At 32.7% G+C, this 17,293-nt stretch overlaps 1 protein-coding gene across 1 annotated transcript; it reads right to left on the bottom strand.

Moving 5' to 3' along the window:
* Positions 1-3,152: 3,152 nt before the first annotated feature.
* LOC131160151 (uncharacterized) lies at positions 3,153-10,933 on the bottom strand. Its single transcript, XM_058115517.1, has 2 exons — positions 10,502-10,933; positions 3,153-3,543 (listed from the first exon to the last, which is right to left on the bottom strand). Exons 1-2 carry the CDS (start codon positions 10,716-10,718, stop codon positions 3,401-3,403), a joined length of 360 nt encoding a protein of 119 aa, XP_057971500.1. The 5' UTR covers positions 10,719-10,933; the 3' UTR covers positions 3,153-3,400.
* Positions 10,934-17,293: the final 6,360 nt, after the last annotated feature.

Genomic DNA, 17,293 nt, shown 5'->3' with positions numbered 1-17,293 from the left:
TTGTATAGTATGTATACTGGAACTGTATTGTGAAAATACTGGAATTGTGAAATTTTAAGTTTTATTATTGAAATAACACTCATGTGCCACACACCGATATAACCTAATTCTCCCTTACTGAGTGGTGTCTCACTCCTATTATACAAATACTTTTCAGGTCCTTCGAGTAGCCGATACTAGCGTCCTAACGTTTCAGGAGTGTGGTTGTTGGTTAGCATTGTCTAAGTACTTGTGTAAGTACTGATCTTTGGTCAGGTTGTCTTTTTGGGTTATGTAGGCGCTCAGGGGTATATGTTGTATTATGGGACTAGATCCTGGTTTTGTATAGACTCTCGTATGGTATTATGATTTAACATATTAAATTATTCCGCTGCGTATATTGTGTATGTGATTTTGGATAGGGCATATGTACCCTACGAGGTCGGACCCTTATATTGCGTAGTATCATGGATGGTTGTATCATATAGGGACAGGTTAGGTTACTACATCACACACAGGGGTCCATTTCCGAGTTTGAGACGTGACACATTCATTGATTTCTTGTATTTTTTTTAAAAAAAATTTTGTTCACTTTCCTTAATTCCTCATTTGGAAGTTGGAAAATATGAGGGAACAGAAAGGAAAGGAAAACATAAAAGAATCCAATTTCTCATATTTGGTTATCAAAGAAATTGAAAAAGAAATAAAAAAAATTATTGAATTAATGAACAAAAATTTGGTTTTATATACCATTCACGTTTAATTTTTCTTAATTTTTAATCATATTAGAACAAACTTTATTTTTAATAATATTTTATATAAATAGAAAAAACACAATCGAAAATTAGTTTCCTTCTCATTTACCTATCCTTTCCTTTCCCCACCAATATTCTTGATCTAAACCAACCCTAATAACCAAAAATGGAAAAGTGAACTTTGTCAAACTATGTTTTCCTCTTTTTTTTTAATGCTTTCCACATTCTAAACATGCCTTTAATTGTTCTCTCTCTCTCTCTCTCTCTCTCTCTCTCTCTCTCTCTCTCTCTCTCTCATATTTTATAATTTTTATATTATTATTTTAATTTAAATTTAATACTAGCAAAGATCGATGTTGTGCTATGCACAGGAAGGAGTTTGATAAAATTAAAATTATGTTGATAAGCATAGATGGTGTAGGCTACAAAATTTTGATAAATTTCCTCACATTTTATACATGTTATCAATAAATAGATTCTTAGGGTGGGAATGTTTGGGAATTTTTTGGTGTGAAAGTAGTGTGGGAACTAAGTCAACCTCATATTTGTACAAATGCAAGTGATAGGGAAAGGGAATGTGAAATTGTAGAATTATAGAATTATAAAAATTGTAGAAGAGGAAGGAAAAAAATGATGTGACCAAAATAAATTACAAGAGACAAGGAGTGGAAGAGAGAAAGAAAGAGAGATATAGAAATAGTGCAGATTAGAGATAGATGTTGAAAATTAAACTTGACTCATCGACTGCCGCACCAACCAGTCGCTTCTGTTAACATTGGAGATCGGCGGCAACCAACCTCACCAACCAGCCCACCATCATTAATTAGTCTAATTTAGAATTTGCTATAAATAGATGTGTGTGCGTGTGTGTGTGTGTGTGTGTGTAATGTAGTGTGGTGAAGTGAGGGTGAATAGCTAGTGAGCGAGAGATTTTGTTTTGAATTCCTTTGTATTTCTTTTCCATATTGAAATTAATTATTTTGCAATTGAGTGCAATTCCTCACTAAGTTTCAATCACAACCAGTGATTGAATGAGTCCCCTCCACCCATCAGTGGTATTAGAGCATCCAAGTTCGCTGAAATTTGCCAAACAAAGGCAAACAGAGAGAAATTCAAATTTTCTCCTAGATTTGAAGTTGCTCAAAATCCAAAATTGAACATACCATTGTAAAATTCACGCCAAAACGATTCCAATGGTGAAAACCATGTTTAAAACGGAGTCCGAGAGCCCCCACACGCACCATCACGTGCCGAAAGACGAAACAGCGTCTGCCACACATGCTGGAAAGAAAACTAACCACCGATGTCACGCACTCCACGCACCCACACACATCTTCCTCGCTCGACTAGTGAGATCTAACCCGGACACCCGATCTGAGACCTGGCTCAACAACCTAGAAATCAGCCCCACTAACACAACCCGACCTAGCTGACCGACCCGCCTCCTATTGCCGACACACAACACATACGGACGCCACCACATGGCAATAACGGCAATTCTTAACGGCGTTATCTCCGTTAAGTCAAACCATTCTTTTAAAAAGAAAAATCGATTCATAATTTTTGGCCGATTTAGTTTTGTTAGACTAGTTTTTTGCAACCCAAAACCGGTTCCTGAAGTTTTTCATCCTTCCGAACACATTAGTGGCATCACATTTGCCAAAATAAATACCCATCTCTCTAATTTTTATATATTAAATTCAATGGCGAACGGTGTTACCCAAGCGACCATTCCAAAGTTGATCCGGAAGAACTATGACAATTTGTCTATTCAAATGAAAGCCCTTTTAGATACTCAGGATGTCATGAACATTGTTGAAACTGGGTACAAAGAGAACCCATCAAAAGAAGCTGAAGCAACTATGTCAACTTTTTTATAATTTTCCAATTTTTAAAAATATTCTTGCAACACATTATTACACTGTTATAATAGTATTTTTCAAAATATTTTTAAGGAAAAAAGTGGCTTTTGATTTCAATAAAAAGTTCTATATGCAAACAGGCATACATAGATGGGTATGTTCAAAAAACTAAGCAAAAGATCACTCAGTACACAGGGAACAGAGAGATCAAATCCTGGCCCCTCCGCTTGCACAAACATATGTATATATTAACTGTAATTGTGTAAGAATTGACCCAACCAAATCCACCAATTCACCTTGGGTCGACCAATTTCCTAGTAGTGCAAATCATTTTCCGTTCTCAACTCTCACCACCCAGGCCGGACGAGCAACCGATTTCAATCCAACGTATTTCAATAGTTAACCTGCTAATAGAATTTAATTTCCTCGCATGCTTAGTAACTCTTTGTCCTTGTCTATCTATATGCTCCCCATCATATCTTTTAGAGTTCACCTCCAGAAAAATAAAAATGAAAGAAAACGAATGAGATTGGCAAGTCACAAATCGGCGTGTTCATATAAGCATCAAGAAATCCATGCATTCCCAAAAAAGGCATTTCACATTTGAGGCCCTACGTGTCCTACTCATCAAGTGTCTGCATTCATGATTTGAGATACTAAAATGACTCGACCTCTGGGGCATCATAAAACTAAACAAAGAACAAATGAAACATAAAATTAGCATCACCAAATTCCAAGCAGGGCTACCAGTGGATGTATAAATACAGGACAGGCAAAATGCCGTACACAAATATCATCGAGCAGTTAAATGTTATGCTTCCCCCTGATCCTGCCCTTACCACGGCGCTTGCCTTTACCCATCTTGAATTTCTTTTTCAACTTCTTACCTATTCCACCATGGGGCTTTAAATGCCCCTTGTTCTGGTTGCTCTCAACCATCTCCACATCTGTTCAGAAAACGGGAAACAAATGCCAAGTTAGTGTCAAGAGATAGGATGCAGCAGGTCCAGGTTGTGCTAACATACGGCTACTCCATCAGATCAGTTAATCAGCTGCTATGTGGCAATTTAAAACACATAAAAAATGAAGTGAAAAAATAAATCAATTTAGTTCAACTAGGATTAGATTCATAACTTTGTCAAGCCCTGTCCAGATAATTCTTAAAATCATGAAATACCTTAATAGAAGAAGGAACCAAATATCCATTTTGCATGCAAAATTGTAATTTTAAACTGTTTTATCTTTTAGACTGTTTTATCTATTCATTTATTTTGATAAGAAAAATTCATTCACTAGAAAAGAAACCCAAAAAAAAAAAAGTAATAAAGGCTGTGGAGCAAAGGCCATCCTCCAGCAATCAGCCAAAACCCCATTTGGTTTGCAGAAACAGGTCTAAAATGGAATCAAATCTTAGGAATAGAATCGCATTCCTACGTTTCGTTTGCAGAATCAAGGACGAAATTATATTCCAGCCATAATACAATTCTTGCAAATGGGGGAATGACATTCCAATCCAATTAGGCTGGAATCAATTTTCATTTCAAGCAATCAGATTTGTTTTTATAATTAAAAATTTCTAAAAACAACAAAAAAATACTAATAATACTAATTATTATTACTATTATAATAAATATAATAACTAATGATAATTGCCATAATAATAAATAATATTTATTACTACAAAATAATAATAACGATAACAATGTTAATAATAAAAAATGCAAAATGTTTAGCGGCCGCCTCACAAGTCATTTCATGCAAACAGCCACCAGCTGCTTTGGGCCTTGTTGGCCTCTTCCTCTGCTGCTTGGTATAGCCTTGCGGACAATGGGCCGACACCCCTTTTGGAGACGCCGTAGCTCCTCGTTGCGAACTCTTTGTAGTTCGGCGTCTTCTTTGCGTAGCCATTGACTCTCTTCCTCTGCCTCCTGTGGGTCCGATAGGGAGGCAGGCTCTGGCAGAGCCGGCAAATTGAGATCGATACATGGTTGCTTTGAAGATTAAAAAATTATAAAAAATAATAATAACTAATTAAAAAATTATTATTATTGGAAAAATAATAATAACAAGAAGAGCAATAACAATAAAAAAGGCAAAATAATAGTTATTTTAAGGATAATAATTATTATAAAATTAATAAAAAAGTAATAACAAAAATAAAAAATAATGATTATACTAATAATAATCACTATTATGAAAATAATAAAAAACAATAATCAAATAAAAAATAAATAATAATGCTAATTGTTATTATTATAAAAAAAAAATAACTAATAATAATTCAATGATAATTCAATAACAATAATAACTAATAATAATATTTATTAATATTAAAATAATAATTAAAAATAACAATAACAGCAAGAGCAGTATTAATAATAAAAAATGTCAAAATAATAATTATTATTATTATTTTAAGGATAGTAATTATTATAAAAATAATAAGAAATAATAACTGATAATAACTAAAATAAAAATAATCTTTCTTATAGTAAAATAATAATAACAATAATAATAATAAATAAAGCACAAAGTAATAAAAATTATTTTTAAAGATAAAAACTAATAATAACAATAAAAAATTTGCACTAATAAAAATCAATATTATGAAAATAATAAAAAAATAATAAAACAAAAACAACCACAAACAATAATGCTAATTGTTATTATTATTATAAAAAAATAACTATAATAGTTACAATAACATTAATAACAAGAAATAATAATATATATTACTATTAAAATAATAATAACAAGAAGGACAACAATAATAAAAAATGAAAAAATAATACTAAATTTTAAAGACAACAATTATTAAAAAATAATAAAAGATAATAATAACTACTAATAACTACAATTGCAATAATCATTATTACTATAAAATAATAATAACCAAAAAAACAAATAATAAGGAAAAACTAAGTATTATTATTATTATTTAAGCATAATAATTAGCATAAAAATAATAATAACAACAATATAAAAATAATATTAAAACTAATAAAAATCATTATTGTAAAAAATAAGAATAATATAAAATTAACTAATTATGTACTAGGAATTTTTAAAAAAAATGACTTATTTTTCATTCCATTTTAGAATCCATTGAAGAATACCAAATGTTGGAAAGACATTGAAACTAGATTCTTACAATCATTCTATGTTACTAACCAAACCCAGTAATTGCATTCCAAACGCAATTCCATCCCTACCTTGATTCCATTCCTACCTTAATTCCATTCCTCCCTTGATTCCTTTCCTGCTTCAATTTCATTCTACAAACCACAAGGGGGGATACAATAATGCTGTCCTCCAATCCCTTTAGTAATTAAGACAATGAAATTCTGGAGAACTAATTTATTTCATAAAAAAGTTGTTAGATACCCTAAACCTAAAAGCTTAAGCTATCAGATTTTCGGACAACAATGGATATCAAGCCTTAACCCCCCACGCATGCAACCCAACTACACATGGAGAGATAAATGAACAATGAATTACCCTCATTATTGGGAATAAGATAATTTTTTAATGAACTTAAAACACATGTGGGCAATAAGACTAAAATTTAGGACCTCTTAGCAACCAAGCCTCTGATACCATGTCCAATTACTGCTTCCCCCTAAAAGCTTAAGTTGTTGGGTTGTGAGCCAACAATATATATAAAGGCATCAAGACTTAGGACAAGTAAAGAGAAGTAGTTTTAGCATTGAAGATCCTCAAATACTTGGTCCACAAAGTCCAAAGAAAAAGGCCACCCCTTTTTGGATCCAACAAGAATTTAACCACACTTTGAGAGGCTACCCACATTTCTCCTCTCTCTCTCTCTCTCTCTCTCTCTCTCTTGGGGGATAGAAAGCAAGATTCATTCATACCAATCTTGGGAAAATTACAGCATATATAACAGTTACAATACAATCTAACAACAAAACTAACTACACACTAGTAGTTAGAAAAGCTGAACACCTTTAATGTCTAAATCAACATTCCTCATTATATGTTCAGCCTTCAAATATTCTTCAGCAAAGATCAAAGCACTCCTAAAATAACTTGGGAGGAGATAGTGAGTAAAGATTTAATATCCTTGAATCTATCAAAAGAAATGGTCCATGATCGCATAAATTGGCGGAAAAAGATTCATATAGCTGACCCCACTAAGTAGGACTAAGACTTGATTTTTTTGTTGTTGTTGTTGTTGTTGTTAGAAAATCAATAAACAGTTAAAAAAACTTACATGTCATTAAATTGTGATTTTTAAAAAATTTTATTCATATCGAATATATTTTCATTCTTAATCATATTTGAGATAAGCCTGAAAAGTCAATGGAAAATTGATTTCCATCTAATTTTCTTTTCCGTTCCTTTGTTCTCACATAATCCTTAATCCAAATGGAGCATAAAAGAAAGTGTAGGCTATGAAAAACATATTGAATGACTAGCAACTGTAATTGGTTGAAACCAAATCTATTCGTAAAAATTCTTCTCCATAACAAAATTTATGACTTTGACAGGTTAGGAGAATTGATAATGGGGACAAAGATGATTATCATGATAAGAAACAAAAGAATTCCATATGTGAACAAGTCTGATTTGAATGATGTGAAAGAAATGCAATCTTTATTTTTTAATAGACAATCACTTATTGGTGCATAACCAAACACAAAGTCATTTGTCATCTAATGTTACAAAATTCCAATGTTTTAAGAGGCTCAATCGAGGCTCCCCTTGAGGCTCGCCTCAAGGCAAGGCATGCTTAAAACGCCTTGAGGCTCAATCTAAAATACCAAATTCCAAAAAAGCTAACGCATTACATGCTGAGGCTTACGCATTTTTGCAAAAAGCACACCTTTTGCACCTTTTTAGTTAAAACTTATGCATTTTGGGTGTGTGATTCTCAAGTTAGAATTGGTTAGAAAATTTTAACTATATGTTTGTACAAAAGGAATGTCATAATATGAGTTTATTTCTAAAACTCTTGAACCTCAACCTTTCCAAAATAAATGGACTTGTATCTTAATTCATGAAAATAGTTTGAACTTTGTAATAGTATAGCTATCTGTTGTCATGATTTATGTCATGTATTCAAGTTAGCAATTTTTGAATGGCAAACAAGTATTTTGTGAAGTACATCTAGTTTTTCTTTTTTTACATTATATTTGTGATTTTCTTAATTTTTACTTTATTTTAAATATATATAATTTATTTAACAGATTTTTATCTCAAAAAACAAATTCTCAAAAGGCTTACGACCCAACGCCTTAAGGCTTACGCCTCGCCTTTTGAGGGTTAAAACGCCAAGCCTTACGCCTACGCCTTTTAAAACATTGCCAAATTCATAAATATGTCAAGCTAGAGCCACTGTAGGATGCATACTACCATAGTTGTCAAATCAAGATTCGAATCGTGAATCAAAATTTCAATTTTGGGAATCAAGAATCGAATCGAATTGTAAAATTTAGTACAAATTTCCGAAAGCAATTCTAAATGATATGCATATATTGATATACAAACAGCAAGCAAAATAATAAATACATCTAAATTTGGACATTAAAAAAATCATATTTCATGTGCATGCTTTCCCTAAACAAATGAAAAGTAGGAGAATGAGGTAGGAAATATTAATAAAATAATGAAATTTATGCTATTTAAGGAAAGGAATCAAGAAAAAATAATAAAAATTGAAATTCGGGTGTTTATCAATAATTTAAAATATATATAAATTAATTGCATATTCTTTCTCAAATTAAAAAATAATAATTAACCTAAAAAAATGATAATAATTGAACAAACTACTTAAAAAACTAATTTTCGGTTCTTAAGAACACAATGAAACATGAGTATCACCTTAGCCAATGAGTGTTTCAACACTTTTTCCCAATAGTAGAATACTATACTCCTAGAGCTAAGAATGGTTTTGTTAAGGCAACATAAGACCTAAAGTTCTATTTTCTCCTCTTTTAAGTATAAAAGTTACATAAACAAGGAATGGAAGGTAATCGTGTAAAAATAAATGCAATGAAAAAGAAAGAAATGTTGTTTTGGGGGTTTTAAACTAGTCAGGTTTGTCAGGATATAATAGGTCCAAAATAGTGTGAACCAATAGATTTGATAGATTCATGAGGTAAATCAACACATTCAACAATGATTTAGTTGTTTTTAGATTAACTAGTAAGATTCAAATCAATTTGGAGTGGAATTGATACGAATCGTTTGAATCAAATTGTGAATCGTAAGATTCTAACTATGCATACTACAAGCACATGGTAACTCCACAATTATCCCTTCTTCACTAACAGTGGCCTTTCAGCATAAAAAAGAGCGATTTTTTTGTCATGAAATGAACATTATGTCTCAAAACAAAGCCACTTTATTCATTACAAGGCTTGCAAAGAACCAACATCTTGATGTGTGTACTCAGCAATCAGCATATGCATTTTTTAAATTTAAATAATCCATCATTTAAAAAAAAAGCACAATTCACTTTACGGTCATGGCTTTTTTTCGGGGGCTATTTTCATGACTATTGGATATTTGTTATTGGTGGTTTTAGATCCTTATAAATTATGAAAAGGGGGCATCCACAATCCACATCCACCTAAATGACATGGCACTCATTTAATAAAATAAGATGACATCAAGAATACTTTATGCTGCGTTTGGGAACATGGATTTCAGACCATGGATTTGGATTTAAATGGATTTAGACAACATTCAGTACAATGTTGTATTACATTTTCTCTAAATCCACAAAAATCTAAATCCAAGGCCTCCCCCAAGCATGGGATAAGGAAAAACAACACCTAAAATCATTACTTTTCTACACTAAAGACATCTTGCGAATTCAGAGAAAATCTTCACTGGCCTCCTATCTTATCTTTCCTTCTTTCAGCAACTCTTCACCTTATTCCTTTTACTATTCTCTTCCTAATATTCTTCTTCTTACTTCTTTCAACTTAACGTCATTTTCGTTTGACAACATGTACATCTTCTCCAACCAGATTTTTTTTCCAACACACAAAAATTATTATGCATAGAAGACAAGAAAGTACAAAAAAGGAGCATAAAACAACCTAAAGTAGGGGGAGGAACTGCACTAGAAGAGAACTAATATAGCAAAGCAAGTCAATCATTTTGCATGCCAATAAGAGAAGCTCCTTTCATGAAGCAATTAGAAAAGCACAAAAGAAAATTTAAAAAGAAAATATTCTTAAAGATCTTAATATCCTAACATTTGGTCCAACAACACTTAATCACAGCAAATGTAGCACGTGTCCAAAGAACTTTCCCCTCCCTGCTTTCCAAAGCCCTTGAAACACTAAAGCTATAAACATACTAAAGAAAAGCAAACAAATATATCACCCCATGAAAAGATGAAACAAGAACAAAATTAGCATTTCCATCAATTTTACTAAATATCATTCACTAAACGAACCTATAACCTCAAATTTAGGAGCAATATTGTCCTCTGAATCCCTCAAGAGCATGGGAGTAAAAGGAAATCTTAAATTGGTGAACCAAGTCCTCACGGTTAACTAGTTCTCAACTAGAAATTGTCCTGTTCTTCCTTTAGAGGGTTCCTCTAAGTGGCTTTTTCCTGATATTGAATTAATGAAAATCAAAAAACTTGAGGCCGAAAAGTAAAAAGAGATTTTTTTTCTTCTTTTTTGTTGCAATTTCCTTGCTGAGTGGAGGATACACTATCCTCCTCGTACTCCATTCTCTCCCCTAGCTTAATATACTTCTTCCTTCATCCAAGAAAAGACAACGAAAAGAGAAGGAATAAAAAGAAAACACAGATCCAGAATGTGCAGGAATAACTCAATAATTGGCGAATATGGCAAAGAGCACGACCACAGTAAAAAAAAAAAAAAATCAATGAAATACGAAGCAATTGATTGAAGGGAGTACCCATCGCAACGAAAGGAGAGGCGGCGACGGTGGAGGCCGTCTCCATGGCAGCAGCAGAAGTGTCGGGGGTGGGGCGCACGGGCAGTTTTGGAGCGGCAAGCGCGGCTTCTTGAGCGGCGAGTTTGGCAGCATCCTTCTTCTCGTAGAAGGGTTCGACAATTTCTCTCCTAATAGCTCTCAGCCTCTTCTCTCTCTTGCACCTCAAGGACTTCGCCATTTCTGCAGCTCAACTCCGGGCTGAAGCGAACTGAACAGCGGCAAAACCTTTGGAAGCAACGAACTGACTGAAGCACAAGACTTCTTATTCCGGTTGGGAAGGGTCTTGCGCTGCGGCGTTAGGGTTGCCTTCGTGCTTACAGCTTGCAAGAGAACTACCGCGAAAAAAAAAAAAAAAATACGTTTATCAAACATATTTTTGAAGTGTAAAAAGACACCTCACTTTCAAATGACACTCCATTTTGAATTTTCAAAAACTATCAAATCCTCTTAAATTTAATTTTATTGATAAAATAATTTTTTCATTAATTGACTATTAACCATTAAATTTAATAAAAAAATTAAATTTTATTGTTAATTTCTACTCAATTTTAATAAAATAAATTTAGAAAATAATATTAGTTTAAGAAATTAAATTAAAATAGTTGATCGGTTAATTATAATATATTTTAAAAATTATATTTTAAAGTGAATCAAATATATAGTGACTAAGTCGGATCAATTAATTGATATAAGCATGATAACATAATTAAATTAGTTTAAAAAATTTTAAAATTATAAAAAATACCTCAATAATACAAATAATTTAGAAAAATATTTAAATAATTATATTATTAAAAATATTTGAGTTTTTTTTTTCAAATTGAATTTTAATTTATTTAAAAATGTTTAGGAAAAGTTCAAATTGAAGTTTATTTCCACAATTGATGCGTCCTTAAAAAACGATGGACCATCCAGCGTCTTTTCTTTACTAGATGGTCCAGCATTTTTTAATTAGGGAGAGCTCACCACTCGCTGATGCATGGCGACCTTTTTTCCTCTCATATTTCATTTTTCCTCCTTGCTCTCTCTCTCTCTCTCTCTCTCCAAATCGCAGAGCAGACCGAGAACGAAGAAGCTTGCAGGCGACCATTGGGTTCAGATTGTACAATCTAAATGTCCTGAGACGAAGTAGAATCCGAATGTTGGGAATGTAGTATATAAAGAAGGGAGTTGAGGTATGGTTTCTTACATTAAACATTGTTCTTGTTTTGCTAAGATTCGAAAATTTGAGTACAAATTTGTGTTAGTTTGTTGTAGAAATTAGTCTTTTATACGTTGAATTTGATTATATTGAAGTAAATTTGGTGATTTGAAGCATCCTTTTAGAATCCCCAATTAGAGGTTAAAGGTTAGGATTTTTTTCATGTCTGAATTTGTTCATATTAAATTTATTTAAATAAATGATGAATGCATATGAAATTGTCTTTGATAGCATGGAATTATATTATATGATTTGTAATTTTTTTAATTTTTAATTTTTGTTAGAATAACATGTTTGATAGGATGAGAAATTTAGAATGAATTCTAGAACTGTCCCATTTTCTACTGAAAAAAAAAAAAAAAAAAAATAACGGTTACTTGTTCATGTGCTGGAATAAAATATTTTCCTCCATTCCCAAGTTGAGAAAAGTAGGATGAGAAATTTAGCATGAATTCTAGAACTATTTCATTCTTTACTAAATATATATAAATATATATGATAATTTCTTGTTCATGTGTAATAGAGGTTGATATTTGACTTTAGAATTAAATTTGTCTGGATTAGCTTACTATACAACATCCAATCAATAATAGATAATCAAGTTTAAAGAGGGCTACATTTTGTCAAAACAAATGGGATTTTCTTTTATTAATTAATCTAGTTGAAGAAACATGATTTCTACTCAAATTTTTCTGCCCCTCTTACTACTCCAAACATAACATAATATGAAACCCTACTAAAATATATGTAATCACTTGTATATGAAAACAAAATGCAAAAATAGCAATTTTTTAGTAATAATTATTTAACAAAGTAATTTTTAGTTTCTGACAAAGACATTCTAGTTGTTAAAACTTGAAATATCCTAATTAAAGATTTGAAGTTTGAATTTTGGAAAGGATGAAAAAGGATATGAAATGGGAGAAGGAATAGTTTAGAATCTAAATTTTTATTTGATAAAATAAAATAAAATAATAAGTGAATTTAACATGACTATTATAAAGAGCTAGTTAACAGTTAATTTAGTGGCAACTTTAGCGACTAGTTCAAGGTCATTCAATATATTTTATATTATAGATTTCTTTATCATCTCGAAGTTAATCTTAAATGGCCTTCACAAATCACTTTCTAATCCTGCATAGATTAGAGTAGGTCTCCCTCATAGTTTTACCTCCAAAACAATACCGAGCTGGAGGAAGGCTCTAGCGACGGTCCTATAATGCCCATCTGAGGAGTCCTTTAATTATTCAAAGAATGAATTTGTATTGCAGAAAAAAAAATGTTTGCAAGATAACGGTCGTCACATATGATTTGAAATACATCAATAATAGAATGAAATGTTAACGCTTAAATACATATAAATCCGAGTATATTATAATATGAGTCTCAATTATTTAGTTATTATACACTACTTTAGTGGGATTAGTATAATATTTTGTGATCAGTAACTTCTGAAATTTTTGGTACTCTAGATAAAAAAAAATGAAATTGTGGAAAAGTGTTTATTTTATAACACATCATGTGCCTACCCATATTCCCTCCAGCTAAGAAGACTCTAGAATTTAAAACAGGCCATGTGTACTTGAAGTGATGAAAATCTATTGGTTTGGGCTACCACGAGAGTCGCTTGCTACTCCTCCATGAGCCTAAAGCATTTATTTATGATAATGCCCATTTGAACTCTCGCAAGCTTAGTAGGCTATGCCCAACTATTGTGACTTGCCTCTTAATCAAAGAGGTGATGGAATCCTATGTTTTGCTTCCCACTTATTATCTCCAACACCAAAAGCCCAAAGCTAATGACATCATATTTTATAGAATACAACCCATCAATTGCGTACTCTAGGGACATGTAGTCACTGAAGTGTAGAGAGAGAGAACAACAATGTATAGAACACATGTATAAAATTTTTAGTTTTTTAAGATTTGTAATGAGAATATAAATAATAGGAAAATTGTTTTAACTATGCAAAATAGTTTGTTGTTTTATTTATTGATTTCAACATAATACAAATATTTTTTTTCAATTAGTCGAAGTCTAAAATATACGATTTTCTATTTCTCGTAGGTCTTTACTATTTCCTGAGGACTGGTCTAAATGGCAAGAAGTTCAAACAATGTTTCAGTGATTGTCTTACTATACATAGGGGGAATTATCACAAGAGTAGATGGTGTTGGTTAGTACTAAGTCCGTTCGAGCAACTCGAATTGGAAAGAGAGAAAAATTAAACAAATTGTATGCTAAAGATATGCAAATATTTGCATATTGATCCAAACTAGTATGCATTGTGGTTGACCACAAGATATCCTATGCGGGGGTTAAATGATACAATACTCTTTGAGGTTGTTTCTGGAATAGATGACTATGGTTAGTGCATTGCATTGGACGCACACAACTCTTGCCCAAATATTTTCACTGTGGAGTTATATGTGGAGACCATTCCTCAAATATCAAATGCGAAAGTTGGTGTCGCCGAGGATAACTAGACATTGACGCCTAGGGAACAAGTGGATGAAGTGGTGGAAGAAGACACCTAAACAACACCTCATTATAAAATGGTAGCGTGTAGCATGGATGAGCAGTACATAAGTGTGGAGTTTGGTGGGGAAGATTTGACTGTTGTGGATTTGAATGAAGGTCTAGGATCGTCGTTCCAGCCACCGACATATGAAATGCTTGTTTATCATACGAATGAATAGTCCAGGCACGCTGAAGTTCACGCTAATTTGTACGTCATTACAAACATTACATTAGACAAGGGAATGAACATTACGAACGATGTTCATTTAGAAGACGAGGAAAACTATGATCAGGAAACTGCTGAAGGGTTAAATGAGTTAATCAATTACAAAAACATTGTTGTCCATGATTGTTATTTTTAGTGTAATTCCAAAAGGGGGGTGAATTGGAGATTTTAAAAATCTAGGTCCAATATTCCTGTAAGTAATATTTCACAAACCTAAAGTCAATCTAAAGCTCATATTAAATAAACAGATAGATGATCTCACAAATAATATGCTCCAAATAAATTTAATCAAGCATGCACAAGATAGTAAAGCAAATAATAGTAAAGATGACACCAGATGTGTTATCAAGATTCAACAACTATGCCTACGTCCTCACCTCTAACTAGAAAGCCTGAGGATCCCACTAAAGCTCACTTGCGGGCGGAGCGACACTAATTACAAAGCCTCTCCTTACTGTGCGAGGAATACCCCAGGTCAAATTTACAAGGTTGACCTCAACCTTTACAACCTCTCCTTAAAGGGGTGGAGAAGACCCATCTCAGGCCACGCCTGGACTACAATCAATCAATATAAATTTCGTGTACAACATAAATGCTTCTAAGCTAAGCAGATACGTACACCAATAAGCTCAATACAATTAATACACTCACAGATGATAAGATGTTTTGCTCAAGTTGTAGACACCCTGAAAAATTTAATTTATGAAAATAATAAAAGAGAAAGAAAAGAAGGAAAAGGAGGGCATCAGTAGGGATTCGTCGACGAACCCATGGTCTTCATTGATGAATGTCCCTCTAGGTCTCGTCGACGAAGTACACGTGCCTCGTCGACGAGGAGATACCGAGAGCATAGAATTTCAGGCTATTAAGGGTTCGTCGACGAACCCATTACATTCGTCAACGAATGCCCTTCTGTGGTTCGTCGACGAGTACACGTGTCTTGTCGACAAAGCCACGTGTCCAGTGGTCTATAAATATGCTAAAATCGAAATTTCAGTGTGAATTTTCATTTCTCACTCCACTCTCTCTCTCTATAGGTTTGATTTCTCTCCCTTCTCTCTTCATTTTCAGCCCAATCCTCACCTGAATCGACAATCAGAAGTTACAATGATGATCTATGAGCGATTCTCTGCAAGTTGACCGGAGCGGATTGTTAATTTGGAGTCCTTGGGCACCACTCCAAAATCAGGGTAAGTAAGATATTTTAGAGTTTAAGTGTTTATTTGGAATATATAAGGCTTAGGAAATGCTAAATGAGAAATATTATGGGAGATGAGTTTATTGATTTGGGAAAAATGTGAACTTTAGGGTTTTGAGTTTCAAATGCTGCAGGCGTAGGATTTGGATTTTAACGAGCCTCTCAGTAAGTCAAGTAAGGGGAATAAATTATAACAACTATTTTTGGGAAATGAATTGTTGATTTAAAGTATGTGAATATGAAATATGATATTTTGTTTTTGGTTATTATGTTATAAATATTAGATAAAATTGTGTGGCATGAGAAATATGATATAACAAGTTTATACTGGGAATGTAATTGAAATTAGGATATATGATTTGCACTGAGGATACAAGAATATATATATATATATATATATATATATATATATATATATATAGATGTGCAATTTTTTGGGAAATAGTGAAATGTGGTATATTGATATGTTTTATTGAGAAATGTTGAAATACATGAGATGAGATATACACTATTATGAGAATGGAATGTGTACAGAAAATGATGAGTATACTACTGATGTGATGAGATAAATGTGAATACTGAAATGTGAATACTGAATTGAGAATATTGAAATGTGAATATGGAAATGTGGAAATGAGTACCCTGATGGACTGTTGTTGATAGAGAGCATGATACTACTGGTAATGAGGTGATAGTACAACCACGTGGTCTCATGGAGAGTGTGGCGAGATAGTTGAATGGGCCTGTGAAGGGTTGTGATGCCCTCCTGGGGTCCGGACCAGGATTGGGTAGGCCATTCGTACTATGACAACTCGAATAAAATGGAATTTTAATAATAAAAAGGAAGGAAAATGGAAAACAGTAACAGAAGGAGGAGGTCGACGACATGACACTTTGAAAGGAATAATCGAGGAAAATCATTAGGGATTTGTCGACGATTATAAGGAATTCATCGATGAAGGTATAAGCAAATTCGTTGACGAAAACAGGATTCGTCGACGAGAAAGTACCGAGAGAGGTTTTTGAGCCAACTAAATTTTGTTGACGAGGAGTGAATTTTGTCGACGAATGACGTGGCTCGTCGACGAATCTAGTCCTATAAATACTAAAAATCCAAATTTTAACTTTATAGTTAAGCTAACTCTCTCCTCTCTCTCTCTCTCTCCCCTTCGGTTCTCTCTCTCTCTTTCATCAATTTCAGGCCAAATTTACACCAGATCGACAATCCGAAGTCACCACGACGCTCCTGGGGAAGTTCTCTCCAAATTTTCCGGAGCAGATCGTTGGTGAAAGCAAGTTAAAAATCATCCCTAAGTTGAGGTAAGGTTTTTTAAGCCAAATTTGGTCTTATGGTAGTTATAGGAAATGATGTACACGTGAAAATATTGGGAGTTTTCATTTTCAAGGTATTGATTAGGAAATCCTATGAGTGTGAGACTAGAGTTTATAGGGGCTCTTCTCAGTAGCTAGGTAAGAAAATAAACTAAAGCACTTACTTTTCATGCAATTATTATTATTTATGAGTAACTTGATTTCCTGAAAGTATTTACGATATTTGAATATTATGTAATAAATGTACGTTTGAGAAAAATACTACTAATGTGATG

The sequence above is a fragment of the Malania oleifera genome, chromosome 7 (assembly GCF_029873635.1).
Source record: "Malania oleifera isolate guangnan ecotype guangnan chromosome 7, ASM2987363v1, whole genome shotgun sequence".
In the NCBI taxonomy this organism is placed as follows: Eukaryota; Viridiplantae; Streptophyta; class Magnoliopsida; order Santalales; family Ximeniaceae; genus Malania; species Malania oleifera.
Note: the sequence above shows the minus strand (reverse complement) of the source record. Positions and strands in the feature narration are given on the sequence as shown.

Excerpts from the sequence above, each read along its gene's own strand:
- LOC131160151 (XM_058115517.1), bottom strand. The coding sequence starts at position 10,718 with ATGGCGAAGTCCTTGAGGTGCAAGAGAGAGAAGAGGCTGAGAGCTATT. Across the intron at positions 3,544-10,501 it reads CTCTCCTTTCGTTGCGATGG|ATGTGGAGATGGTTGAGAGC; the intron begins GTACTCCCTTCA and ends TTTTCTGAACAG.